This window comes from Pseudovirgaria hyperparasitica, assembly GCF_010093815.1.
Source record: "Pseudovirgaria hyperparasitica strain CBS 121739 unplaced genomic scaffold EJ05scaffold_1, whole genome shotgun sequence".
In the NCBI taxonomy this organism is placed as follows: Eukaryota; Fungi; Ascomycota; class Dothideomycetes; order Acrospermales; family Acrospermaceae; genus Pseudovirgaria; species Pseudovirgaria hyperparasitica.
The window spans coordinates 2,527,181-2,550,639 of record NW_022985549.1 but is presented as its reverse complement, the minus strand read 5'-3'; the positions used below and the strand labels follow the sequence as shown (position 1 = coordinate 2,550,639).

General features: G+C 51.9%; 11 protein-coding genes across 11 annotated transcripts; 4 read left to right on the top strand and 7 right to left on the bottom strand.

Moving 5' to 3' along the window:
* Positions 1-36: 36 nt before the first annotated feature.
* EJ05DRAFT_534689 (uncharacterized protein) lies at positions 37-2,895 on the bottom strand. The gene is made up of 2 exons (XM_033749199.1): positions 2,794-2,895; positions 37-2,746 (listed from the first exon to the last, which is right to left on the bottom strand). The coding sequence occupies exons 1-2, from the start codon at positions 2,814-2,816 to the stop codon at positions 253-255; spliced, it is 2,517 nt and encodes an 838-aa protein (XP_033605776.1). The 5' UTR covers positions 2,817-2,895; the 3' UTR covers positions 37-252.
* A 119-nt stretch (positions 2,896-3,014) lies between these two features.
* EJ05DRAFT_34219 (uncharacterized protein) lies at positions 3,015-4,440 on the top strand. Its single transcript, XM_033740923.1, has one exon. It carries the CDS (start codon positions 3,093-3,095, stop codon positions 4,245-4,247), a length of 1,155 nt encoding a protein of 384 aa, XP_033605775.1. The 5' UTR covers positions 3,015-3,092; the 3' UTR covers positions 4,248-4,440.
* EJ05DRAFT_34218 (SET domain-containing protein) lies at positions 4,441-7,047 on the bottom strand. The gene is made up of 2 exons (XM_033740922.1): positions 5,195-7,047; positions 4,441-5,075 (listed from the first exon to the last, which is right to left on the bottom strand). Exons 1-2 carry the CDS (start codon positions 6,691-6,693, stop codon positions 4,634-4,636), a joined length of 1,941 nt encoding a protein of 646 aa, XP_033605774.1. The 5' UTR covers positions 6,694-7,047; the 3' UTR covers positions 4,441-4,633.
* An 898-nt stretch (positions 7,048-7,945) lies between these two features.
* On the bottom strand, positions 7,946-9,331 carry EJ05DRAFT_34254 (uncharacterized protein). Its single transcript, XM_033740925.1, has one exon. It carries the CDS (start codon positions 9,192-9,194, stop codon positions 8,055-8,057), a length of 1,140 nt encoding a protein of 379 aa, XP_033605773.1. The 5' UTR covers positions 9,195-9,331; the 3' UTR covers positions 7,946-8,054.
* On the bottom strand, positions 9,328-10,162 carry EJ05DRAFT_472233 (uncharacterized protein). The gene has a single exon (XM_033743144.1). It carries the CDS (start codon positions 9,963-9,965, stop codon positions 9,468-9,470), a length of 498 nt encoding a protein of 165 aa, XP_033605772.1. The 5' UTR covers positions 9,966-10,162; the 3' UTR covers positions 9,328-9,467.
* A 1,354-nt stretch (positions 10,163-11,516) lies between these two features.
* Positions 11,517-13,392, top strand: EJ05DRAFT_433291 (MFS general substrate transporter; the record flags this gene model as incomplete). The annotated part of the gene is made up of 4 exons (XM_033741601.1): positions 11,517-12,051; positions 12,108-12,374; positions 12,437-13,082; positions 13,134-13,392. 4 exons carry the CDS (start codon positions 11,517-11,519, stop codon positions 13,390-13,392), a joined length of 1,707 nt encoding a protein of 568 aa, XP_033605771.1.
* Positions 13,393-13,851: 459 nt separating this feature from the next.
* EJ05DRAFT_472231 (uncharacterized protein) lies at positions 13,852-14,526 on the top strand. The gene has a single exon (XM_033743143.1). The coding sequence runs from the start codon at positions 14,003-14,005 to the stop codon at positions 14,351-14,353; it is 351 nt and encodes a 116-aa protein (XP_033605770.1). The 5' UTR covers positions 13,852-14,002; the 3' UTR covers positions 14,354-14,526.
* A 712-nt stretch (positions 14,527-15,238) lies between these two features.
* On the bottom strand, positions 15,239-17,368 carry EJ05DRAFT_33999 (uncharacterized protein). Its single transcript, XM_033740908.1, has 2 exons — positions 17,327-17,368; positions 15,239-17,278 (listed from the first exon to the last, which is right to left on the bottom strand). The coding sequence occupies exon 2, from the start codon at positions 17,201-17,203 to the stop codon at positions 15,371-15,373; it is 1,833 nt and encodes a 610-aa protein (XP_033605769.1). The 5' UTR covers positions 17,204-17,278; positions 17,327-17,368; the 3' UTR covers positions 15,239-15,370.
* Positions 17,369-17,485: 117 nt separating this feature from the next.
* EJ05DRAFT_496144 (uncharacterized protein) lies at positions 17,486-18,880 on the bottom strand (the record flags this gene model as incomplete). The annotated part of the gene is made up of 2 exons (XM_033746348.1): positions 17,486-18,718; positions 18,803-18,880. The coding sequence occupies 2 exons, from the start codon at positions 18,878-18,880 to the stop codon at positions 17,486-17,488; spliced, it is 1,311 nt and encodes a 436-aa protein (XP_033605768.1).
* An 822-nt stretch (positions 18,881-19,702) lies between these two features.
* EJ05DRAFT_496143 (uncharacterized protein) lies at positions 19,703-20,311 on the top strand (the record flags this gene model as incomplete). The annotated part of the gene is made up of 1 exon (XM_033746347.1): positions 19,703-20,311. The coding sequence occupies one exon, from the start codon at positions 19,703-19,705 to the stop codon at positions 20,309-20,311; it is 609 nt and encodes a 202-aa protein (XP_033605767.1).
* Positions 20,312-20,581: 270 nt separating this feature from the next.
* Positions 20,582-22,968, bottom strand: EJ05DRAFT_33976 (kinase-like protein). The gene is made up of 2 exons (XM_033740907.1): positions 22,727-22,968; positions 20,582-22,658 (listed from the first exon to the last, which is right to left on the bottom strand). Exon 2 carries the CDS (start codon positions 22,643-22,645, stop codon positions 20,831-20,833), a length of 1,815 nt encoding a protein of 604 aa, XP_033605766.1. The 5' UTR covers positions 22,646-22,658; positions 22,727-22,968; the 3' UTR covers positions 20,582-20,830.
* Positions 22,969-23,459: the final 491 nt, after the last annotated feature.

Below are 23,459 nucleotides of genomic sequence, written 5' to 3'. Positions count from 1 at the left end.
ATGCCTAATTGAGTGCACAGCCCTGCCACAGCCACAGGCCGATCCATCATCAGGCAGAATAGTCAGGCAACAAGGCATCCATTCAGGCACAACAAAACGTGTTCCACTATACTACAATGTACGTCCTAAGTCGTTGATGATGCTACCCAGTAGTAGTAGTATAGCTTGAGTAGATTACATATACTCCGAAACCAGCCACCCTATCCCTGAACCCAAGAATGCAAGCACAGCAAACTACCCAAAACCGCCCATTCAGTAAGCGCCCTCCTGAAATCTCTCCACAGCACGTTTGATTTCCTTCACAATCTCCTGAGCCTCTCCCGCACTGCTGGCCTCGAAATCGTATCTCTTCGTTTCGCGCTCCTTGTACACGACCACGCGGAACATCCTCGGATGACGCCGGCTCACTTTGCTACCGACAACGCTGGAGAATGGCACGACGGTTGTCTTGCCCTGCGGTTCAAAGAGTGCCTTGTTTCCACCGCCACCGCCAGTCTCGGATGGCATGATGTGCATGTATTCGCCGTCGAGTGCCAGGATGCGCGATGAGGAGGACGAGAATGACATCGGTTGCTTGCGAGTTACAGCATAGCGCTTGTACGTGCTGATGCCACCACCAGTCAATGCGTCTTGCTTCTGTGCCAAGGGGTGGATCATGTCGCCGCCCATACGCGCACCCTTCTTGCCTTTCTTCGGTGTTCCGCCGGTGCTGATCAGCAACGGCGCATTAGGTGACGATGAACCAGGAGAGCCAGACAGCCCGAAAGCGCCGTCTGTAACAAATCTGCGGCGCACGAGATCGAGTTCGTTGCGATCGCCAAGGGCCTCAACGGTCCTATCGGTCGGGGCAACAGTTTGGGTGCCACTGACTTTGAGTACGAATAAGGCTTTATCGATAGCCAGCCTGTGGCAGACCTTTTCGAATACTTCTGCGATATACGTATCGGTTGTAGCTTCAATATTGACCCTACGGACATTGAATTGGTCGTCATGGAAGCTGATAGTTATGGATTTTTGGGCGCCCATGCGCGGCGTGGCATGTGACACAGGAGTAGCGGGAGCGTCTAGGGGATTCATGGCGTTCTTGTACGTGGTAGTCGGGTTGAAGCCGAGACCTAGAACTGGGTTGCGGAATGGGCGAGCGATCCCAGTGGCAGGCCCGTGCTCCATCCCTGGCGTGGTCGGCGCTGTAGATACCTGCGAAATGGCAGCTGAGGGAGCAGTAGATGCCATAGATGATGCGGAGGATCCTTCCATAGCTTCATGAGCCTCCTTGGTGTACATCGGAGTTGCTTTCTCATTGTCCTGGAACTCGCTTTCAGAGGCTTGAACGAGAGCAAATTCGTCCCAGGGCTTGTCCCTTGCTCGCCGGTTCGGTGGGCGATTGTTGTTGGATGTGAAGTCCGCAATCGGCTTCGTTCTTGTGATTGGAGGGAAGTCTTCTTCTACCTCTCCATCTTCATACATTCGAAATACCCAGTGATTGACATTCATTTTCTCTGATGGTATTGTAGGCTCAATTCCTGCCTCGGTATATTTATATAGAGCCAGTCCTATGGCATCACCTGCTGAGATAGGTCGACCGTCTTCGGCAGCTTTGCGCAACGGCATCTCAATCGGTTTTGAAGATTTTGAAAACGGAACATGGATCTTGATCCAAAGTGGATTCGGGTTACCTTCGCCTGACAGCGTCGCGAATCTCTGGAAAGGGCTCTCTGGTTTCTTATCTTTTGCTTTGAAAGCCTGTGTGAGTGCACTGACAGGCTGAATCATACTGATGGGTCGTGGCGGTGGTAGAGCTTGCAGTAACGCAGGCCCCGATCGACTTTTCTTCGGAGATGGATTCGATGGGCCAGTAGGTATACTACTTAACCCTAGTCGTAGTGACGGCTGTGAGGTGACTCCATGACCGTCTCCCAACGATAGGTTACTGTCGACAGAGCCAGCGAACGATGACAACGAACTAGCGTCTGATTCACCGCCTGCCTCAATCTCAGCTTGAATCTCTTCTAGGTGTACCTCGCTCTCCCTCTCATCCTCGGCGATTCGTTGCGAAAGCATGTTGGCCGCCGCTGCTTTGCTTGGGCGATGTGGTCGCACAGTCCGACGCTGGAATGCTGACGCATCGAATTCGTTTTCCGACGACATCTCGCTGCTCGTAACGGTGTCTCTCCGGGCCCTTTCTTTGACAGCCTCCAACGCCCCTAGCGAGCCACGCCTAAGCGCACTCTCCGGTGGTCTTGACGGCGACGTAATCATCAGAGATGGTCCGTCCTTACTCCGCAACGGAGATGAGCCTGCTCTATTTCGTACGGGCATCTTTTGAAACTTGATCTGTGTTACTGGTCGTTGTGCGCCATCCTCATCGTCGCTTTCGTCGCTCAAGTCACTGCTGTCATCCTCCTCGAGCTGTTCTCTTCGTCGTCGCCGCCTCGCATTGATCGACGGCCCCACAGTCTCATTGCTTCCATGTCCACCTGTTACTAAACCCCCCTCTTCATCATCGTCACCAAACCCTGTTGGCGCGGACAGACCAGCGGAGCGGGGAGCTTGGAAGTAATCGGAAGTGACAGCGGTAGGTATGGGTGGGGAGTAGGTGCGTTTGATGTCGGAGGCATGCGCGTTCCATCCAGCGACGCGGAAGGCTGGATTGTTCAAGACAGACGAGTTGACGGTGATTAGACGCTCGCCAACGCCATCTTTGATGTGTGAGAGGTAGGACGTGCGGAGTTGGTAGAGGACGAAGCTGGCACGCGTTAGCAATCAGTCGTTCATGGTGAGAGGTAGCATTACTCTTCGTTCTGTAGCAAGGACATGGTCAGCTCATCGTCACAGGGCGTGAAGTGTAGACCGAAGGACCTCGACGACTTTCAATTCGACGACGCTGCGGAACTGGAAGCCTGAGGCGTCATGGATCCATGGATGGATCCGTATCCTTGCGGAGACACACTGATCGGCGCGCGAAAAGTGGAGCCCGCCAGTCAGTGCCTTTCTCCCCACGCTACTGCCGGACGATTCTTAGCGCCATAACATTTCAACGTCATGCCAAAACACTCCAAGTTGATCATCTTCATACATTGACCTTCCTCAACATGGCGCTCGTTGCATACTCAGACTCTGAAGGCTCAGACAGCGAAGGTCCATCGCCACCTCCAAAGCAGGCACCAAAGCCTGCGCCGTCCGCGAAATCCGGTTTCACCAAGCTCGTCGACCGCTCGAATCCTACAAAGATCAAGGTCAGTCTGCCAAGCGCAGCGCCAAAACAGAAGGACGACAATGACGCGAGTACAAATCGACCGATCAAGCGAGCCAGGACAGAGGGTTCTGGCTTCAACGCCATGCTCCCTGCACCAAAACGGACAGGCGTCATCAAAGGCAATACAGCAGGAAGTGCATCAAGTGGAAAAAGAGGGCTAGGAAGAGGTCTCGGTGCCGGAGTCAGCCTGAAGACCGGCGCAGAGCCAGCATTCAGCCGTGTACGAGCAGAGCCAGAGCCAGATCTATTCAAGACCACCGCATCCGAGGACGAAGTCCGCCCTGCCGCCTTCCACGAAACACAAGCAGAGACACCCGTCCAAGCACAAACAGCCGCCAGCGAAGCACCAAAGCCAAGACCAATGCTCTTCAAACCCCTCTCCGTCATGAACAAGCAAAAGAAAAAACCCCTCGCAAACAAATCCCCCGCACCAGCACTCTCCAGACCTCCCCCCGAATCCGCCGCTTCCAACCAAACACAACCCACAACCGCACCTCCGAAACCAAAACCCTCCCTCTTCTCCTTCTCCGCCTCCGAGGACCAAATCCAAATCCCCCAACCCACAACCTACGCACCCATCCTCCACCACGCCCCCGCTCCAGCGCCCCAAATAGACCCCACCCCCTCCCCCTCCACAGACCCCCCAGCCAACACCGACTCCACAAACACCCTCGCCCTCCTCGCCTCCGATCTCAACCTCCCCGCCTCAGCACGCCGCCAACTCCTCGGCCGCCACGCCAAAGATCCCAGCGCCGCAATCCCGGCCAACGCCATCAAAACCTTCAGCATGGACGCGCAGTACGCCGAGAACGAGGCCGCGATTGCCGCGGGCGAGACCGTGGGCAAGGCGCCTGTGCGCGCGGTTGCTGGCGGGAAGCATAGTTTGAAACAGCTGGTGGCGAATGCGAATGGGCAGGCGGAGGCGCTGGAGGAGCAGTTTGCGGAAGGGAGGAGGAATCGCAAGGAGGCCGGGTCGAAGTATGGGTGGTGAATTGGGGTTTTATTGGGAGAGGAGGGGCTATGGGACTGGCCTGGGATGGTCTTAGCAGAGCCCGGTATTTGTGGATGTATCTGAAGAGCGTCTGATGTGGACTAAGTGTGGCTTTGGGAGAACAAGCTTCATGCATACAATACACATCGCACACATTGTTTTATCTCCAAGAAACCCATTTTCTACCCCTTTATATGCTTATCTACGTTACGTAATATCCGAGCGGACGTTCCGCTCAAGATGACGTGGTATCTACCAACGCTGATATAGAGTCCCCCCCAGTGCGGCTCGAAAGCCCTCCGGACTTTTATGTAAGTCTATCCTCATTACGCCTTTGTTGCATACCGTCAACCCAAGCCCCCTAAATGGATGGCCTTTTTTTCCCTTTACTCTCCCATTTCCGTCATCACGAACAGAACCCGCTCGCCCTGTCCCGCACTCTCGCCTCGTGCTAGTGCCTGTTCTTCCTCTTCCGCCTTCTTCCTCTGCTCAAGCACATGCTTGACCCAGCTCAGATTCTTGGCCTTTGACTTCGTCTTCTTCGCTGCCGTCATCTTGCCGCCGCCCATCTCGTTCTCCTTGCCCTTCACGCCATCTCCTTCATCGCTAGCACCACTACGAACGTCATCACCACCTACTGCCTTCGAAGCTGCAATCGGCTCGCGTCCGCCGCCGGCGATGATCATCTCCATGGCGGCCTTTGTGTATTGGAATTCTGGGTTATCGTCACCTAGGGCGACGCGCGCTTCTTCGATGGCTTTGCCGGCGTGCATGATGGCGAGCTTGCGCAGGCCCATCTTGGCGCAGATGCGGGCTTGGTAGTTGCGGCTGGGCAGGTCAGCAGCGATGTTGAGGTTAAGGTCAAGGTTTAGGGGGAGGGGAAAAGGAACTGAAGCACGAATGAAAGGACAGAAAGGGAACTAGAGCACGAATGGGAGGACACTCACGCTTGTGCTAGATGAGAGCCCCAGAGGCCGTCCTCGGTCATGAGACGAATGAGCTCGTTGCCGCGCTTCATAATGTCATGGCCGTCGAGGTTGCGACCGTCAAGGTGGTCGTCACGCAGGTAGTACTGCAGGTAGATAGTATTGTTGTTCATGATCTTGCGGCGCTCATCCAACCTAAGGCCGTCGTCAGTCTTCTCGCAAGCCTTGCAATCGCAATGCATGTCCGTTCGCTGGAAGCAGCGTATGTTGCGTTCCTTGGCCCCGTAAAGACTGTTGGTGTACGCGATGGTGATCTCCTCGCCTGCCTTGATGTTGCGGACTGCATGCACTGTCATCGCGCCGAGGCTACTATTGTACAGGTTGTTGGCGTTGGGCGTACAGTCGTTGTTCAGCCGGGCTGCGCTGAGACATACTGCGATGAACGGCTTGGGGTCGTCAACGCTTACGCTTTGGTCGCGTAAGACGAAGTGGTTCATTAGAACAATTGCACAAATATCACGACGCTCGTCTTGGGCTTCAAGAATGGCAAGTTCCTTCTTTACATTGGCGAGGGCGGTAGAGCGCTGGGCGGATGTCATGCGGAGGATGTCGGCCTCCCTGGGGCATCTTGCGTTGGCGGCAGGAAACGTCAATATTGGAATATCGCGTGGGTAAGGACTTCGATATTTGTGACGTATTTCCCGTGCAATCTCAGCCGAAGAGTCGGAATCGATGTCAGAGACAGTTGTGTCGTCCTTGATAGTTTCGGCGTCAGAGTCCTCTAGATTGATGACTTGAACACCTTGAGGAATCTGGAAGTCGGTGTGCGAGGTTGTAGTAGTAACAGTAGGGTCTATTCCAGGCGCAACGAAGGTATCGGCTTCGGCATCAGCGATCTCGTCAATACCCATGTCTGCCAATCGACGGCTGTTGGTCTCGGTCTCGGTCTCGGTCTCGGGATCAGTGATCTCACGGATTTGAACACTGTCATCGTATAAAAGAGATTCGAGCCTGGCCTTGGCTTCTTCAAAATTCGATATGGTCACTTTACGAATCAGGTGCATGATATCATGATGCTCGGCGCGAAAATGCTTCTCAAGAGTCAAGAGCTGAGCTTGGTCGAAAGCATCAAGCTTATCATAAGCATCCATGACCTCGTCTTCGCCACACTCTGAACCTTCGATGCGTATTATCGGGGTATCAGTCATGATTCGAGTTCCTCTTGGAAGGTCCTGAGTTGCAAAGACGCCAAGTCCACGGTTTGGGGTTTTCTTGATCTCGAATAGACGAGGAGTTGATATAGGTGTGCTAAGGACTGCCGTTTGCGACGAGTCTATGGCCTTTTTCTTTTTGTTTCTGCTCTTGTTATTGCGTTTCTTCTTCGTTGCACCATTGCTGGCCGGTATAATATGTGCTGGTGAAGAAGGCGTCAAAGAGGTTGATGCAGTGCATGCGCTGGACGCACACGAGTCGTCAGCGCTGGCGACACTGTTCTGTCTTCTTTGAGAGTCTGTAGCCATATTGATTTGTTCTCAACGTTCAATACCAAAGATTTGACGGCAGGACAGTAGCGATACAAATGCAGGTAGCAACAGTTTCACCGGTAATTCCCACGTGAACCAGGAAAGATAAAAGGTTTCGTGGAGAGGGACTTTGAGAATAGGGCTGTCAATAGGGTGGACAGAATGTATAACAAACGTGAACGTTGAGCATGTAGAGTCAACTTCGAAGGATTTCCTGATGTCGTTGTCGGGTACAACGAAAGCTAGGCTTTGTACGAGTGGCAAAGTTGGTGTGAAGTGAAAATAATGCCGACGACACTCAAGACGTCAAAGACAGCAAAAAGGTCATATGAGTGAGCCAAGTGTGTGGCTAAACAAACAGTTTGTGAGTGAGTGAGAGAATGAGAGAAAGGAAAAGTGTAGAAGAGTGTGGAACTTTGACGTTAAAGTTCTGGTGCAATGGATGGGCAAGTTGCAGAATGCAAACAGTGGCACAGCTCAGGGTCTTGGTCTTTGTGTAACCAACCTAGCGCCACTTTTGTAGTTTATATTAAATAGACCTTCACTCTTGATTCCGATTCTTTTCATGCACAGTCGATGAAGTTTAGACAAACTCTCTTCAATTTGGTGCAGGCAATTTAGGTCATCGCCTCGGACTGTGTAAAATCCCAAACCCGCAAATTTCACTATCAAATGGTCGTAAGTCATTCATGAGACATCTTGTCCCATGTACCGCTAATTTAGCAGGACAAACAGCTTAAGCAATCTATGTTGGGAGGTAAGCGACGGCAACCAGTGCTACGGTAATACCAGCTATGGTACTGAGGGAGATCCTGGTGGATGGGAAAGTCAGTCTAATTATACGCTGCGAAGGACAGAAAAATGCTTCAAAGTTTCAAATTACAATTGCGAGAGTCTTGACACTGTGATCATGAGAGAGGTCCCTTACGTAGCGTTGCGTCTGCTGCCAAATATCTGCGACAGCCATCTGCCAATAGGTCCTATGCAACCGCCCAATACGACGCGCCAAAATGCAGCAAGAAATCCTTCTTGGCTGTTCTGCTGAGGTATCTGCGCCGACCGAACGGACGATGGCGTAGCTGCTCGATCGTGCGATTGGGGAGACGTTGAGCGAGTTGTACGTCTCACCCTTCGGTGCATGGAGTGACTTTCGTCAGTGCACCCTTCATGAGCACCTGTAGTGGTGGCGAGCTCTGTCGTCGACACCGGCGACTTTGATACTTCTTTTTCCAAAGTGACTTTGTCTGGTGCAGACAACTCATCTTCCGAGACGATAACAACGTCCACTGGGGTCTCAGGTGGAGTTGCCAGAGCTACCTTCAAGTCAGCGCAGAACAATTAGCACAGAGGACAGAAGCTTAGTTACCAATTTCTCGAACCTCTGATGTCTTGAGCTTGAGATCAGGGTCTGAGAGTGATAGAGGTACCGAATCAAGCGGTTCTTCGTCTTCGACTGCCACGTCTTCAGATATCGGCTCTAGTGGAGATGGTGCTTCTGCGGAGTAATTTGAGACTCTAGGTGAAGCTCCTGGCCGTATTGGCGATGGAGAAGTATTCTCATCGACAGGGGAGTCATCTCTACTTAGCCGTCGCTTTGTCTCCTGCAGTTTTCCAACAATTTCGGCCTTGTCAGTTGGGAACTCCTCGACGGGCGTGTCATCTGGGTCTTCAGCGATCCTTTGCAATGAGGTCCCAGACTTGCTGCGACCGGACATCTGGCTCATGGACCGACTGCCCTGTTCATCGGGGACACATTCATGCGAAAATAGCGGCATGCCATCATCAACCCTTACCGGATCAGGGTTGCGTGCTGTGTCTCTGATATTCTCATTCACATCTTCGACGGAGCTGCCCGGGGTAAATGGCGATTCGGGTACTTCGATATGGGTGCTGTGACGGCGAAATGCGGTCGGATCTTGATGGTCTGGAATCGTTTCATGCCGAAATAATGGAATTGGCTCTTCCTCATCGTAATCCGCCACATCAGCCTGTGATACGTCGCCAGTCGCAATGGTTTCATGTCGGAAGAGAGGTGCAGGCTCAACCTCGTCTTCCACTTCGCTTTTGGTCGCTATCGTCTCGTGTCGAAACAGAGGTGCAGGCTCGTCTTCCTCGTTGTTGCTGTCTCCATCTATAGATCTCTGTGAATCGTCTTCGGAGGAATTTCGCGACGTGTCAGACTCTTCTCCCTTGAGTGGCAATATTATTGTTTGGTCAGGTTGGGCGTCCGCAGCTCTTAGTTCATGCGCAACTCGTTGGCTGAGACTAGCTCTTCTACCGAAATCGTCGCCATACCGAGGCGAATCATCTGTCCGCTCAACAACGAGGGTGGGCACCGAGAATCTTCTTGGCGGATCTGCGTGCGAGTCTGGCAGGGATTCTTTGGGTGCATGTATTTCTGTATCGGGATCGGCATCACTTTCGCGTTTTCCTGAATCCTCGTTAAGTTTCGCACTCGCAATATCCCCATACTCGGGTCGAGCTATGTCAGGGGCCATCTCGACTACAGTAAATGGGATTGGAGCTCTTTCAGCTACTGGGGTTTGTTTAGATGGGTCCGTAGTAGATGGAGAGGTACCTTCATCCGTCAGATCGCTTGACTCTACAGACGCCTTGTCCTCCTCATCCTGTGAGAAGAACTCTGTACTCGGGCTGGTAACGGATTTCCGGGATGACGATTCGTCGACAACTGGCGGCTTTGGTCCTGTTCGAAACACTCGTAGAATGTTATTCCTGTTGCCACAGGTGTCCGTGGCTGTGCCACACTCAGTTCATGCCATGACTAATGAGCTGAAATGGCACTCACCTGTCTCCACCTTCTCGTTTAACATCCACCAGTCACCGTTACCAAGTCGGTATTTGTACTGGTATTCACCTGTCTCCACGTCATCGAAGGTCTTGATAAAGACAGGATCACCGTTCGGTGCGTCTTCGGCCTGGTCCATTTCGATAGCAGTCCATGGTGGACGAGTGAAGGAACCAGCAACATAGATTGGCGGTTTGGCACCCGGAGAGGTGAAAGTCAAAGTGACAGGACGAGACATGCTGACGAGCTGGATGTCGTTGGCATTGGCAGCGAGCAATCTAAGATTATGAGGGTCGCTGTTGCGACGCCAAGGAGCAGGAGTAGGTATGCGAGCACCGCTCTCAGCTAGAGGAATGTCATCAGCACTGGAAGCAGTGTCACGCTCATCAAAGCTCTTTGCGGTGGACAGCTTGCGGGCAGGCTTGGACGACCTGCGCCGGTAGAGAGAGAAACCGAAAGGCATAGGAATGAGGATCAGAGGAGGTGTAGATGGTGTATGATGAGGGAGTTGTAAGGGGTGTAGGTGTAAGTGTATGACTTACTTCAGAGATCAGACTGTTTGCTCTAGCGACTGTCGAGAAGTGTCGGTCCAGGGCTCTCTGACAGGTGCGTTGTGGGCAGCGGCGATGTATCAGGACGAGGAAGTTGAGGAATGCGAAGCTGCCCCAAGCTGCGTGCGTGAGAGGAAGTTGCTCATGCTCTTTTCCAGGTTCTTTATGGTGTCAAGGAGTGACGTCGAAGAAGTGGGACTTGAGATGAAGAGGAGGAGGAGAAGAAGAAGAAGTGAAGAGTGGGAAGAGTGGGTGTGGTGTGGTGTGGTGGGATCGTAAGCTTGTAGCCAGGTAGGGGTCAGTCAGGCTATGGATGTGAAAGTTGGCAGCAAGCGTGCAGTGAGGCGAGGGGCATATTCTTTGTGTCTGGAATTGATGTCCATCAAACACAAGGATGCATGCACACGACTCACGGACAGCTTGACGGACAGCCTGTCGGACACGTTAATTATGCTACACCGGACAATTGCAGTGGTGAGAGAACATACATGTTAGTTAGTATAGTATGGACGAGGTGCGGAAATGAAACAATGATTGACCGGACATTGTTTTGCGCGAGTTTGAGTTTGTGAATGAGATATGTCATAATCTATGTGTAATGGGTGATAGCAGTGAAGTCTGAGTATGGTCTACCTAGAGATGTAGTACTACTACTACTACTACTCTATGTAAGTGGATCTTAGGTTCTTTATAGACATGTACTTAGACCCAGCTGGCTATAGTGAGGTGGAGTGGGTGGAGCGGGTGGATCAGGCGGAACTGTCAGCCAAAAACGCCACAATCAGAAGACTGTCCCTAAGCCCCTTGAATAATTACCCGTCTGATTCTGATGCTCATCATTGTAGCTGAGGATGCCATTGCGAGTAGATATTTACATGTACCTATCCATCTGACCGGCCATTCTGGACATACTGTAGAGCAGTGCAGATGGCCCGGGATGCAAGTCTCGGGCGCGCAGGCGGCCTGTAATTACCACTTGTTACTTTACATAGTGTTATATAGGTCTAGTCCGGGCAATTTTGAGCCTTGTGGCCTTACAAACAAGGCCACAACGACGTCATTCATCTGCGGAGCACTTGAGTCGTTGCATGGATTACATAATCCAAATTGTTCCCCGTCAGAACGACCTCCATCAGTGCTTTGTTGCTTCCAATAACTACGATCACTATCCAACCACTACGCCTGGTCACCGCGTTTACCGTCCAACCACAGCAAACATGCCGTTTGAAATGGCGATTCCATTCTCATCCGCCGCGAATCGTGTGCGACGCTTCATGAGGCAATCTGGGCGCTAACTTTGGCTTCATTTGTTAGTCTTGGGCTATGGCCGTCATCCATCACTATGAGGTCATGTTTATTTCCTTTGTCGGGAGTAGAACACTTAGTATCATGTACGACATGTCTCTCAGCTACCGGCCATATTTGCTCGCTCACACGAACATCGCATCGCCAATATGAGCGCAATGGTCCATCACCCCGCAGAGTCCGCTGAGGCCCTGCCGTCGCTAGCAGCGTCTTCCGACGTCAGCAGCACTGCGCCGGTTGAGAAAGAGAAGGATCACACTGCAGCGGATGACACGCTTTCCCGAAGACCAACTGAGACGCTCTCGCAGCGCAACACAAGTTCAAACAACGAGCCCAGAGCCGCACCGCCAATTTCCAACCCGAACCGAGACTTGGAGAAACAGAACACAGCAGCCTCAAGCATTCGGCGGAAGAGGACAAGGGGTGAGCAGTTTCCTGATCCAGAGGACGAGAGCAAGCCCAAGGACCCAAATCTCGTCGACTGGGACGGCCCTGATGACCCTGGCAATCCGCAAAACTGGCCAGCCGCGAAGAGATGGGCTATAACGTGTATGCTTGGCTTGACAACCTTTGTCATCACCTTCGCGAGTAGCGTCTTTAGCAGTGCCACTGAAGCTACTGCAATGCAATTCGGGGTGTCCATGGAGGTGATGACATTGGGCACCAGCTTGTTTGTATTGGGCTTTGCGTTTGGTAGGTCTTATCAACCCTACTACCAAGATCATTACATCTAATTTATGGATGATCAGGACCTATAATATGGGGGCCACTCTCAGAACTTTACGGACGGAAATACCCTCTCTACTTCGGCATCTTCGTATTCGCAATCTTTCAGATTCCTGTCGCAGTGGCCCAGAATCTGCAGACTATCTTCATCTGTAGATTCTTCGGGGGCTTGTTTGGTTCCGCACCGCTCGCCATCATCGGTGGTACACTCGCAGACATGTTTCCACCGGTAGAACGGGGCATAGCAATCTGTATATTCGCAGGTGCAACCTTTATCGGACCAGTAGCGGGTAAGTTTGATCCGACATTAGTTTGCTCGTCACACACGGCAATCAAACTAAATGTTCAATAGGACCTATCGTTGGCGGCTTTGTAACCATGAGCCACCTTGGCTGGCGATGGACAGAGTATATTACGGCAATCATGGGTTTCTTCTTCGGAGCCCTAGGCTTCGTTCTTGTGCCAGAAACATATGCTGCCGTGATTCTGCAGCAGAGAGCAAAGAAGAGGCGATTCGAGACGAGAAACTGGGCCTTGCATGCGAAACTCGATGAATCGCCTGTCAATCCCAAGGAAATCGTTCAGAAATACCTTCTCAGACCATTCGCAATGTTAATCATGGAGCCCATCTTGTTCCTTGTGACACTTTACATGGCCTTTGTGTACGGTATCCTATACCTGCTGTTCAGCGCCTATCCGATTGCATTCCAGGAACAACGCGGCTGGAATCTTGGCGTTGGCGCGCTACCGTTTCTCAGTATTACCGTCGGGGTTATCATTGGTAGTCTTATCATCACGTACATCACCAAGACTCGATTTGCGCGTAAGCTCGAAGAGAACAACGGACAGGTTGTACCCGAGGAGCGTCTCATCCCAATGATGATTGGCGGAGCGTTCTTTCCAGCCGGCCTTTTCTGGTTCGCCTGGACATCTAATCCAAACATTCTCTGGGTGCCTCAAGTCATGTCGGGTGCATTAATAGGGGCTGGTATATTGATGTGAGAGCTTCCCCCGACAGTAATATGATTCAAGGTGCTAACGAAAGACAGGATCTTCATGCAAGGTTTGAACTACATCATCGATTGCTACGTCGTAAACGCCAACTCAGCCATCGCTGCAAACACCTTCCTGCGCTCGTTTTTCGGTGCCGGCTTTCCATTGTTTGCAACGGCAATGTACCATACCCTCGGCGTAGACTGGGCTACCAGTCTTCTCGGCTTCTTGGCTGTTGCGCTATTCCCGGTACCTATCTTATTCTACGTGTACGGAGCGAGGATTCGACAAACGTCTTCGTACAGTCCAACGTAATATGACGTATCATTGTATACTAGCCGTATATATGTCGCGATGCATGCAATAATTGGTCTGGGAGTTGAGGACCTTGGAATGTGATGATAGATTTATCTGGATGCATTTAATATCTGGGGATAACGTCATAAGAGTTGATGTAATTATATGAGTATAGAACAATGAGCTTACTTTGTTCGAGGTGGGTCTCGCTAATCTCACTGTTCTTACAGCAATCACAATGCGTCGGTCTATTGAGCAGGATGTATAAAGCATGCTGTTGCCTACGCGTAACCTATTCACCTGACATTTAACATTCCAGTGTACTCCTCATGACTCGTGGGTGGCTTGTAGTCGTGGTCGTGACCTGTACAAGAACTACGGACAATGACGTAGCGCGTCTGGGGTCGAAGCAGGGAAACAGACCTTGTCAACACTTCCATGAATGCACCGCCCTCATCGCCCACTAACAGTCCTCTCAAGATAAATACCCAACGGTTCCACTAATCACTACATCCACCTCCCACTTCTCCAGCACCATTCCAGCTACAAACTCCCCAACTCCAAATATCCCCCCTCAACCCCACCCACCACCCAAAACCCCCTACACCCCAAACAAAACTCAACCACAATGCCCCTCTTCACCCGCAAAGCCCCCCGTTCTCCCCCACCACCCCCTTCTCCCCAGCGCAAATCCCTCTTCGCCTCCCGCCACCGCTCAAACGACTCCAACACTACCACTACCACCCACAGCACAACAACCACCGCCTCGCCCTCCTCCCCAAGCACAACCAGCCGCGTAAGCAACCTCCTGCACCGCGACCGCCACGAAGACAAAAGCATCGCCGCCGCCCGCCACCGCGTCTTCGAGGCCGAGCGCGCGGAGAAGGAGGCTGATCGGGCACTGTTGGCTGCGCGGGCGGCGGTGCGGAGTGCGCGCGAGGAGGTGCGGAGGTTGGAGGGGGAGGCTGCTGAGGAGTGAGTCTTTTCTTCTTTGGTTCTTTTTTTTTCTCCTTGGGGCGGGATGTGTGGAGCGATGGAGGTTCGTTGAGGATGTGATGGGATTGCTGACAGTATGTGGTGTGGCAGGGCGAGACTTGCGCGGATTAAGCAGCAGCAAGCGGCGAATATATCGAGGCGGGCGAGGCCGCTTGGTCGTGAGTTTTGAGTGTTTTCTGTGCGGGTGCTGTTGCTGATTGGTGTGTAGGGCATGATGTTGTTGGTTAGGGCGTTGTGATGCTTTTCGTGCAAGCGTTTATAATGCTGGGAGGGGGGGGGGGGGAAGGGGGCAATGCTTGCGATCGATGGATGTTGATGGATGATGATGAATGATTGTGACAATGTATTATGTGCACCTGCCCTCAAACTATTTCCTCAGGACTATCATTGTGTCGTTTCGTCTGCTTGTATGTATGATATGATATACCCCTGGCGTCGTCGGAGCAGGTTAAGCAGCTGGACTCTCAGCATGGCGTGGTATGGCGAGGATGTATCTTCTTCCATGTCATGTCGTGACATTCCACAACGAAGCTCTATATTGCTGCATGTTCTATGAAGATAAATGTCCTGGCCTTCTATTCCATAGCGCTCGATCTGATTATATTGGTGTCAACACCTATGGCTGTGTAGCGCCCGTCATCCATCTTTTTCAAAGCACGCCTAGTGCTTCACTCCTTCGACGCAAGCTAGAGCGCGGACTAATGTTTCCTGGGCATTACGCACTGTGTGAAGTCTGACAAGTCGCTCTCCAACTGAACTTGAACCTTATAGATACGAGGCATTTTATTCTAGAAAGGAAAAAAGAGCGAATTGTACCAACTTGATTTTCTCCAAGATTCAAGTGTACGTTCGAAGTCTATCTTTTCATTCCTCTATATCGCTTTCTAGAAGCTCACTCTCCTTCCTGTATATACAATGACGAACCAGTGACCTAGCAGTCTAGCATCGCTCTGACGGCCCAGTAGGATATCCTTCTTAATTATTCTCCAACCAATCCTACCTACTCTGCCTGCCTACGTGCAGCAACATCACAAAGACCCGCAAGCCGCACCAACAGCATCGTATCAGGATCCCCAATCTCTATATCTTCAAGCAACAGGTTCACGGCCGTCACCTCAGGCCGACTGAACCCTTCACCGACGGAATCAACCGCCGTGACGGTCCCACGTCGAACCCGGTCAAACCCCTTACCGCGGGCATCGATCATCGGATCGGCACCCAGGGACAGCAGGAAGTCGACCAAGTCTTCGATTGCGGCGCAGTAGGATTTCTCGTCCGCGGCGTGCTGGTTTACCCGCTGAGAGGGCAATTGGTGGGTGTAGCGCCGGTTGACGAGCAGGCATAGCTGGTGGAGGATGGGCGCTTCGCTGCCGTCGTCGTTCAGATTCCCGCCGCGGGACACGAGGTGTTCCGCTGTGACGTATATGATGTGGTCTCTCTGTTGGGGCTGTGTGCCCATTTGGTACACGGTGCTGAACAGGAGTTCGGTGCAGGACATCGGCCTCTGCACCGCCGAGGCATTCTCGAAATAGTCGTCGAGGATGAGGTCGAGGAAGGCCTTCCAGGCGTTTACGATGCGGAGTCGCAGTGTAGGGTTATCGGGAAGACGCCAGCAGTGAAATGATCGTCCTAATGCTTCGTTTCTGAGGGAAAAAAGGTCTTCTACATGGTTTCGTGCATCTCCAAGCTCGACTAGCCTGGTTATCACGTCGAAGAACATACGGTTACGCAGTATCGCAGGCGTCCATTTCCCGATCATCATCTGCGCAAGACATGGCGAGTACATTTCTGCGTACATTGCGCTGCTGGGGCGTCGCGGTGGCGGCTCAGCAGGCCTGATTGTCGCTCCGCGGTCAAAGAGGTAGGTCGCTACGTCCTTTACAGAGCACACCGCATTCTCATCCCATGAATGGTCCATGACGAGGTACGCTGCCACAAGCTGCAGATAGTTGCATTGACCGGGCATGTCGGTGGGAAGTCTCATTCGCAAGTGAGCGCCCGTATTGATGTCAGCGCCAGCATCAAGACAGGTTTCCACCCATTTCAGGCTCGCATGACTTGATGCCGCATAGCAGGCTGCAAATATAGGGATATGCAGAGCCTCGGCGGATTCGACTATGTTATGTAGCGAACTGTGGATATCAGCTCCCCGTGCGAGGAGCAGGTCGAAGAGAGGTCTCGAGTCAGCCAGTATTGCAGCAGACAGCGGCGACGCATATCGGCGACGCTCGGAGCCGAGAAAGTACACTGAAGCAATAGCATTAACACAAGCTCCGTGATCAATGAGCCAAGTAGCATCTTGCACTGCATTCGGCCCATTGCTAACAATCTTCTCGACCAGTGTCGGCGTCAGACAATGCTCGCGGAGCATGAGGAATGTCGAACCAAGTCCAGCGTCCACAAAGCGCTGGCATATATCCCACCGTTTCGGAGATCGTAGCTTCCACAGTAAATCATGGGCGTGCTCATACCCGAGACATTCGATCTGTACTCCGAGGCTGATCAAGCATTTTACTGCTTCAAGACTGCAGTGGGTGATGGCAATCGATATCGTGGGCTGTGCTCTTCCGTAGCTCTCGTTACGTTTTTCAGGGTACAGGTAGCTGACGTCTGCGCCGTATTTAACGGCTCTCTGTATGACGATTGGGTTGTCTTGCTCGCACGCCCAGCGCATTGCACACCGACGGGCGGCGTCCGTAGCGTATAGTTTCGGCTCGATACGTTCCCTTTGTACTTTGTTACACTGTAGTAGTCTTGAGAGAGTGGTGGCATCAAGATAGCCGATGATCATATTATAGAGCTCTCCAGGGAGGGTCTCGATTCGAGACTGCATCGTGTATGATAGCGGGTGTGAGACAGTAGAACAAGTCGCTTACTGCAGAGTATCGAGAGAGTGGGAGTTATATACCTAGTTTACTTCTGCATGTGCGAACATTCCAGACATTGTGTAACGTACTTTGTTGTCATAGAACAAAGCGAGGTGTCAGCTTAAGGCGCCCGTTCGGAAAACGCGCCAAGTAGACACATACTCACGTGTGTAGCATGCAAGCACAATTTCGAGCGAAATCAGGTTTTTCCATGGCATCATAGCATCAACCGTATACCATCCTTGGCATTAAGCATGCTTCTCTCCCTTTTTCGCCTTGGCCAGTTTCCTCCTCTCCCTCGACTGCAGCAGGCTATGTCTTATAGATAGAATAGTATTTATGGCGAAGATGGCAACGAAAAGGAGACCGATGATGCCCACAATGGCTGCAACAAGAACGATGGAAAACACCACAAACCCGTAAGATGCCCGCTGAAAAGCGACGTTATCCTGCAGCGGTGGTACCGAAACTCCGACTTGCATGGCCGACAGCACGAGTGAAAAATATACAAATATAACGAGCATCCAGCCAAAATTGCGTTGGAAGAAGACGACGTAGCGATTATAGCCGTAGAGGTATCCACGAATGAAATGGGTGTGGAAGAAACGGATGCGGTATATGGTGTTGATGCGGGAGAGACGCAGTTCACCGTAGTGGTATCTCATGTCGCATTGCTTGAGGGAGTTGGCATCGAGGTGGCCGTCCGCAAGCAAGTCAGCAACAAAAGCCTTCCACCAGTGCCAATTGACATCTTTCGGGACAAGGTGCTCGTCTTTGGCGATCTTCATGTCGAGTTCAGAGCGGATGAGCCACACATATGACATGAGAAGACCACAGGCTCGTTTATGCAAGGCGCGGTCGTCTTCGCTTTGCCCAGTGGGCGGACCACAGAGGTACTTCTTCCAGAAATCGTAGCTCAGGAGGTAGGCCGGCAGAGGCTTGACAAACATGCGATTTGAGACTCTCAGGACGTGCATATCCGTCTGCTCGGTGCGCAAGATACGTATGTCAAGCATGACGTATCGATGCAGCTGCCTGGCATTCAGCGGTCGACCTGCCATCCATAGTATACCGTGGATGGCATTCAGCCGACTCGTGTCTAGATCCTGAACCAAGAAGTCATTGATCTGGCTCCGCACTTCGAACACTTGCTTGTTGGCGTCATAGGCTATGGTCGGGAGAGAGTCGAGTATATCTACAGGCTGCTTCGGCGACGTAGGAGACCTCACAGTCGTGTCTATGCGGGTGGTAGACGGAGGTCTCGGAGACGCGCCTTGACGGCCAAGTATACCGAGGCCATTAGGGCTGTTCTCTCTTCCATGATTGCTCACACCATAGTATTCATTCTCTTCCGCGCCAGCAGTGACCTGGACAATCTCGGGCGGACCAGGTCTGTGGGTGATGCAGAGGGTATCGGAGGTCGGGATCAATTCGACATGCTTGGAGAAAGGAGGCGTAAGTGGAGTGTCATCGTTGGCAATCTGTTGGTGGTCAGTTCACTTGCGTAGTTTCCGACGGACACGCTAGGAAGCCAATGAATTGACAACCTTAACCATATCGCTTACGGGAGCGCTCTTTGCGTCCGAGGCCGAGGAAGCGTTAGGGGTCATGGACGGGTCAAGAGGAACATCAACAAAGGGCATTGGCGGACAAGAGAGGAAGAGAGACAGAGAGGAGGCTCTGCATCTTCAGCCTTATAAAGGGAACAATCAGCTCGCGTGACGGCGAAGAGGACAAGGAGACAAGGAGACAAGGAGACAAAGAGACAAAGACACGAGGCTGAAAAGAAGTTGTAATGCGGTCTGGTGCTCTCTGTCCAACAGCTCTGCACACGCGTAATCGACGTCTGATCCCGGGAGGAATCTCCAGCCGAGGTTGCAGCCTCAAGTTTCAGGCTGTCACTTGTCATCTGCCCCTGCCCCACTGAGAGATCTAAGTGAAGATCATCGATCGTCAATGCAAACTACTGTATATCTCCACCTCATGTGTTCTTACTTATAATTAGTACATCAGCACATCTTCAGCATCACAACACAGCCAGTACAATCTAAGCTTTGGAACGTTGCTCTATAAATTGACGCTCTCCGCGGCATGATCCCGTGGCGCCTCATTACCCCTGGATCGAGATGGCATAGTGGCTCACTCCGGTGGTTAGACCTGTAAGAACTAGGAACGCCACGCTCTCCAACAACTAGGTTGCGAAACACGAAGGATCCAATATTGCTTATGCTAGTCAGACTACACACGAGCAATAAGTACCTTTTCCATGCCGTCTTCTCCAATGTTGCTGCTTTCCTCTTCATCGTCCATACCAAGTCGATCGAACGTCCAGTCACTCGCTTCCACGCACTTTCGTTAATAAACATCTCACTTCAACCAAGTCATTCGTTCATTCACTATTACACACTCCACAGTACCCTCATAATCACCCCTCCAACAAACGCAATAAAAGTCAAACACCGACAATGCGCTCCACCTTCGCCCTCGCCCTCGGCGCCCTCCTCTCCACCGCCCTCGCAAAGACCGACCTCGACGGCTGCACCTCCTCCGCAACAGTCAAGTACGGCGGCGCGTCCTTGATCTGGTACGTCCCCGACACGGGCGAGATCTGCGACTTCCTCGACTGCGGCGGCGGCCGCGCTCCGCCCAAGCACTCCGTCCCCGGCTGCGCCGCCTACACGGGCACGGACTCGTACACGCCAGAGTATCTCCCGGGCTGGGGCCCGAACGGCCAGATTGCGCCGTCCACGACGGCAGAGGCGGCGCAGAGCACTGGCGGCGGGGCTCGCAACTCGGAGGTGCTGCCGACTGGCGCCGGGGAGACGGCGGATGTCAGGCCGACGGAGGGGAGCAGTGTGGAGAGCTTGCCGTCGGCTACTGGGAACCCGGAGCCGTCGGTTGTTTCGGAGAGGCCTAGTACGCTGATTACGGCGGCGCCGAGCCCGACTGTTGTCTCGCAGACGCCGTCGTCTGTGGCGACTCCTCCTGCGTCGACGGGTGGGGCTGCAGTGGTTGGCAAGAATGTCGTTGGAGTTCTGGTTGGTGCTGCTGCTGCTGCTGCTGCTATGCTCTAGGCGCCCTATGGCAGCGACCATAATACAGAAGACTCGGTAATTTATGATATGTGAAGACGATGTATAGATAATGCTTTAGACTATACACGATACCGTAATTTGACTGCGCATTCATTGTACCTGTAATGCCACTATATGCTAGCGTTTATTTTCAGTCGAGGCACTCCGTCGTAGAAATGCGTGGTGCGGACGTGAATAGGGAGCCCTTTCCCAACTTTGTCGGTCACAAGGTCAGGAAAGTCCAAATAGATCCCTTCAGCGTGCGATTTCAAACGTCGGTAAGTGAGCATATAAGCCTTACGGTTTCTTCGGTCCCGCTGGGTTTTGTCCATCTGCGATTGCAATGTCGATCTCAGCTGATCAATCTAGTCATGCTTCCGGCGATTCTCAGCTTGAATGTCTGTCACGAGCAACTCCATTCGTGATTTAGTATCTAGCGCATGCTCTAACTCTTGGACTGGACGTGGGTATGTGATGATCATCTCTTCATTCTTTCATGCGTTTTGACAAGTGTGTCTTCTACAAATTTCTGTCTTCGGCCGTGGGCTCTACCCCAAGTTCCGACAGCTGGCGCCTCATAGCTTCAATTTCGCGTGCTTGTTCCTGTTGGCGAGCATGACTTTCAGACAACTCATGCTTCAAGCTCTCATTCTGGCGGGCGAATGTCTCGACCGTTTTTTCCTTCTCTGCCAGTTTGTCTTTCATCAGTTTCTCTTGTAGCTCCCATTTTCTGTCGATTTTCGGCGAAAGAGCTGTATCATGTAAATCAAGTTTGGTTCTATACAATTTTTTTTCTAGAGCCCAGCCAAATGCCATCTCGACGGACTCGAACAACAATTCCCATGAACCGATGGTTGCGCCCAATTGCGATTCCCCGCCCGTGATCTTGTCCTGATACTTTTTTTTCTTCACGAGCTGCTCTCTTGGATCACAACAGGGTCTATGCCACATTGCGGGTGTACCGAAAGAAGGATAGCGCTCAAGCATACTTATATATCGCACAACTTTCTTAGCGCTTAGTCGTCGACTTGGATCCAGTTCAAGCATACGAGAAATCAAAATCCGAAAATACAGAAGTTCAATTCTTTCCTCAACATTACCCCCTATGAGATTGATCCAGGAGTTACGGTTATGGAGATTTGCGTGATACGATTGATTTTGAGCTGGTCGCAAAGCTTTCAGATCTTCCAAGCATGCGCCAGAGGACAAACAGTGCAACTCGAGGAACAAACATCCAAGGGAGAAGATATCTGCAGCCCGGCCAGATGGTTCGTACGCGGCCACTTCAGGGGCAAAGTACTTGGGTGTGCCGCGTTCGCCGTTCTCTGTGTCACTAGACGAGAGCAAAGAGAAGTCCGTCGACATATCGAAATCAGTCAGCCAGAGCCCATTTTTCGTGATCAGCACATTGGCCGGCTTTATATCCTTGTGGCGGATGTTCTGCGAATGTAAGAATTCCACTGCACATGCTATGCAGCCAACAAGCGTGAGAAGCTTTTTGTGGTGACCGCGCTGCCTCTGATCCGTGCACGTAGCTTCGGGCATTTCTAAACCCAGGGCCTCCAGTCGTTCGTGTATCGTTTCCCTCCGCCCCTCCCAAGCTGCAAGCCGGTCCGGGTGATGGAGGAGCTCTATGTCCAAGAAGAGCGTGTCGAGGTCGCAAGTGGCTACCGGCCAAAGTAATACGCCAAGCGTATTGCCTTGAGTATATGTGCCAATTAGCTTGATGATGTGGTCATGGGACAATCGCTTCAATATATCAATCTCTTTTCGCTGCTCTGGACCCCATTTTCCTCGGCGTATGCGTCGTTTCCAAGCCAGCGCGACGCCTTTGCACTTGGTTTCGTACACATGTCCATTCCGTCCAACACCCAACTCGCGCCCGGCAACCAATGGTAGTGATTCGTCTCGCCGAAAATCCACGTGACTGCCTCGTCCAGACCAGTCTTCCCAAACAGAACTTATCGTGGACGATGATGGTGCCTCGTGGACTATTGGTTCTACTTGGGATGATGGCAGGTTCGTTTGATCGAATTCGATGGGAATACATTCACTAGTTGGCTCGGATGATGATGCTGTAAGCGAGCGCGGATCCGAACTCGTCGATCTATCGATGTTTGCCAGGTGTGGTTCTAAGGTTATCGAACTTCCAAGGGACGACGATCGCGGCTCCGAAGCATTTGATGCAACTGGAATCAAGCTTTGGGGTGGTGTTTTGGTGTTTCCGGGGATCGATGAGTGCACTCCTTGTATTTCCGTAAGCTCAGACTGTCTGCGTGTCGGCTCATCCAATCCGAGAGACACCTCCCCCAACTGGACGAGGTTGGTAGGCATGACAGGCTGTTATCTGCTCACAGTCAGTTTCGAAACCTTCATTGAGTCATTTCCGTCTTCGCTGGGAGGTAAAGAAGAGACCTTTTGAAAAGCTTGCAATGTTCTGTCACAAGGCTGAGCTGAGCTTAAGTCGCGCCTTCACGGTGCTTAAAGTAGATAGACAGTCGACAGTTGATGCTGTCAACTGAGAAATGCTTCGCTGATGTATTCGTCAAAGTCCGATAGGTGTGTAGACATCATAGAAGCAGAATTTTATCTATCGACGAGGAGTGTTGGGAAGCACCTCGAGTTGCATATGGTCCTCGAGCCTTGATTGGTTCTCGCTGCATTGCCGTGCGAGGCTGATTCGACAGGAGGCTATGCCAGTGCTACCAGATGTCATTACGGTTTTGGCGCAACACTGCTCAACGAACTTATAGATTGGACGATAAGAGTCACGGTGTGAAGGACATACGCTTCATCCAATGCTGCGGAGAAAGAAAGGGCACCGTCATACTAAGCGATGGTAGAGCACCAAATAATGTAAATGAAGGCATGACCTCCACGAGGCTCAGCAATTTTGGCTGGAAATGAGGTTGACATGAGTGTGCCGGCAGTGTTGTAAGTGTGGCTGAAAATGAGATTTAAGAAGGCTGTTGGTTCGATGCGATTTGTTGTATACACCAATTGAATGATGTTGCTGCCTGACTGCGGCCTGAGGCTGAACCTACTGTATATGTAATATCAGAATTAATAAACAGCAATCTGCCAACTCCGCCATGCCCGACCGCCGAGACAGTTTAAATCGGGAATGTCACTCACTATACTTGACATG

Excerpts from the sequence above, each read along its gene's own strand:
- EJ05DRAFT_472233 (XM_033743144.1), bottom strand. The coding sequence starts at position 9,965 with ATGCCTTTCGGTTTCTCTCTCTACCGGCGCAGGTCGTCCAAGCCTGCC.
- EJ05DRAFT_472231 (XM_033743143.1), top strand. The coding sequence starts at position 14,003 with ATGCCCCTCTTCACCCGCAAAGCCCCCCGTTCTCCCCCACCACCCCCT.
- EJ05DRAFT_34254 (XM_033740925.1), bottom strand. The coding sequence starts at position 9,194 with ATGGCCCCTGACATAGCTCGACCCGAGTATGGGGATATTGCGAGTGCG.
- EJ05DRAFT_33999 (XM_033740908.1), bottom strand. The coding sequence starts at position 17,203 with ATGCAGTCTCGAATCGAGACCCTCCCTGGAGAGCTCTATAATATGATC.
- EJ05DRAFT_33976 (XM_033740907.1), bottom strand. The coding sequence starts at position 22,645 with ATGCCTACCAACCTCGTCCAGTTGGGGGAGGTGTCTCTCGGATTGGAT.
- EJ05DRAFT_34218 (XM_033740922.1), bottom strand. The coding sequence starts at position 6,693 with ATGGCTACAGACTCTCAAAGAAGACAGAACAGTGTCGCCAGCGCTGAC. Across the intron at positions 5,076-5,194 it reads GGCTCTCATCTAGCACAAGC|CCGCAACTACCAAGCCCGCA; the intron begins GTGAGTGTCCTC and ends TGACCTGCCCAG.
- EJ05DRAFT_534689 (XM_033749199.1), bottom strand. The coding sequence starts at position 2,816 with ATGTCCTTGCTACAGAACGAAGA. Across the intron at positions 2,747-2,793 it reads TCCTTGCTACAGAACGAAGA|CTTCGTCCTCTACCAACTCC; the intron begins GTAATGCTACCT and ends AACGCGTGCCAG.
- EJ05DRAFT_34219 (XM_033740923.1), top strand. The coding sequence starts at position 3,093 with ATGGCGCTCGTTGCATACTCAGACTCTGAAGGCTCAGACAGCGAAGGT.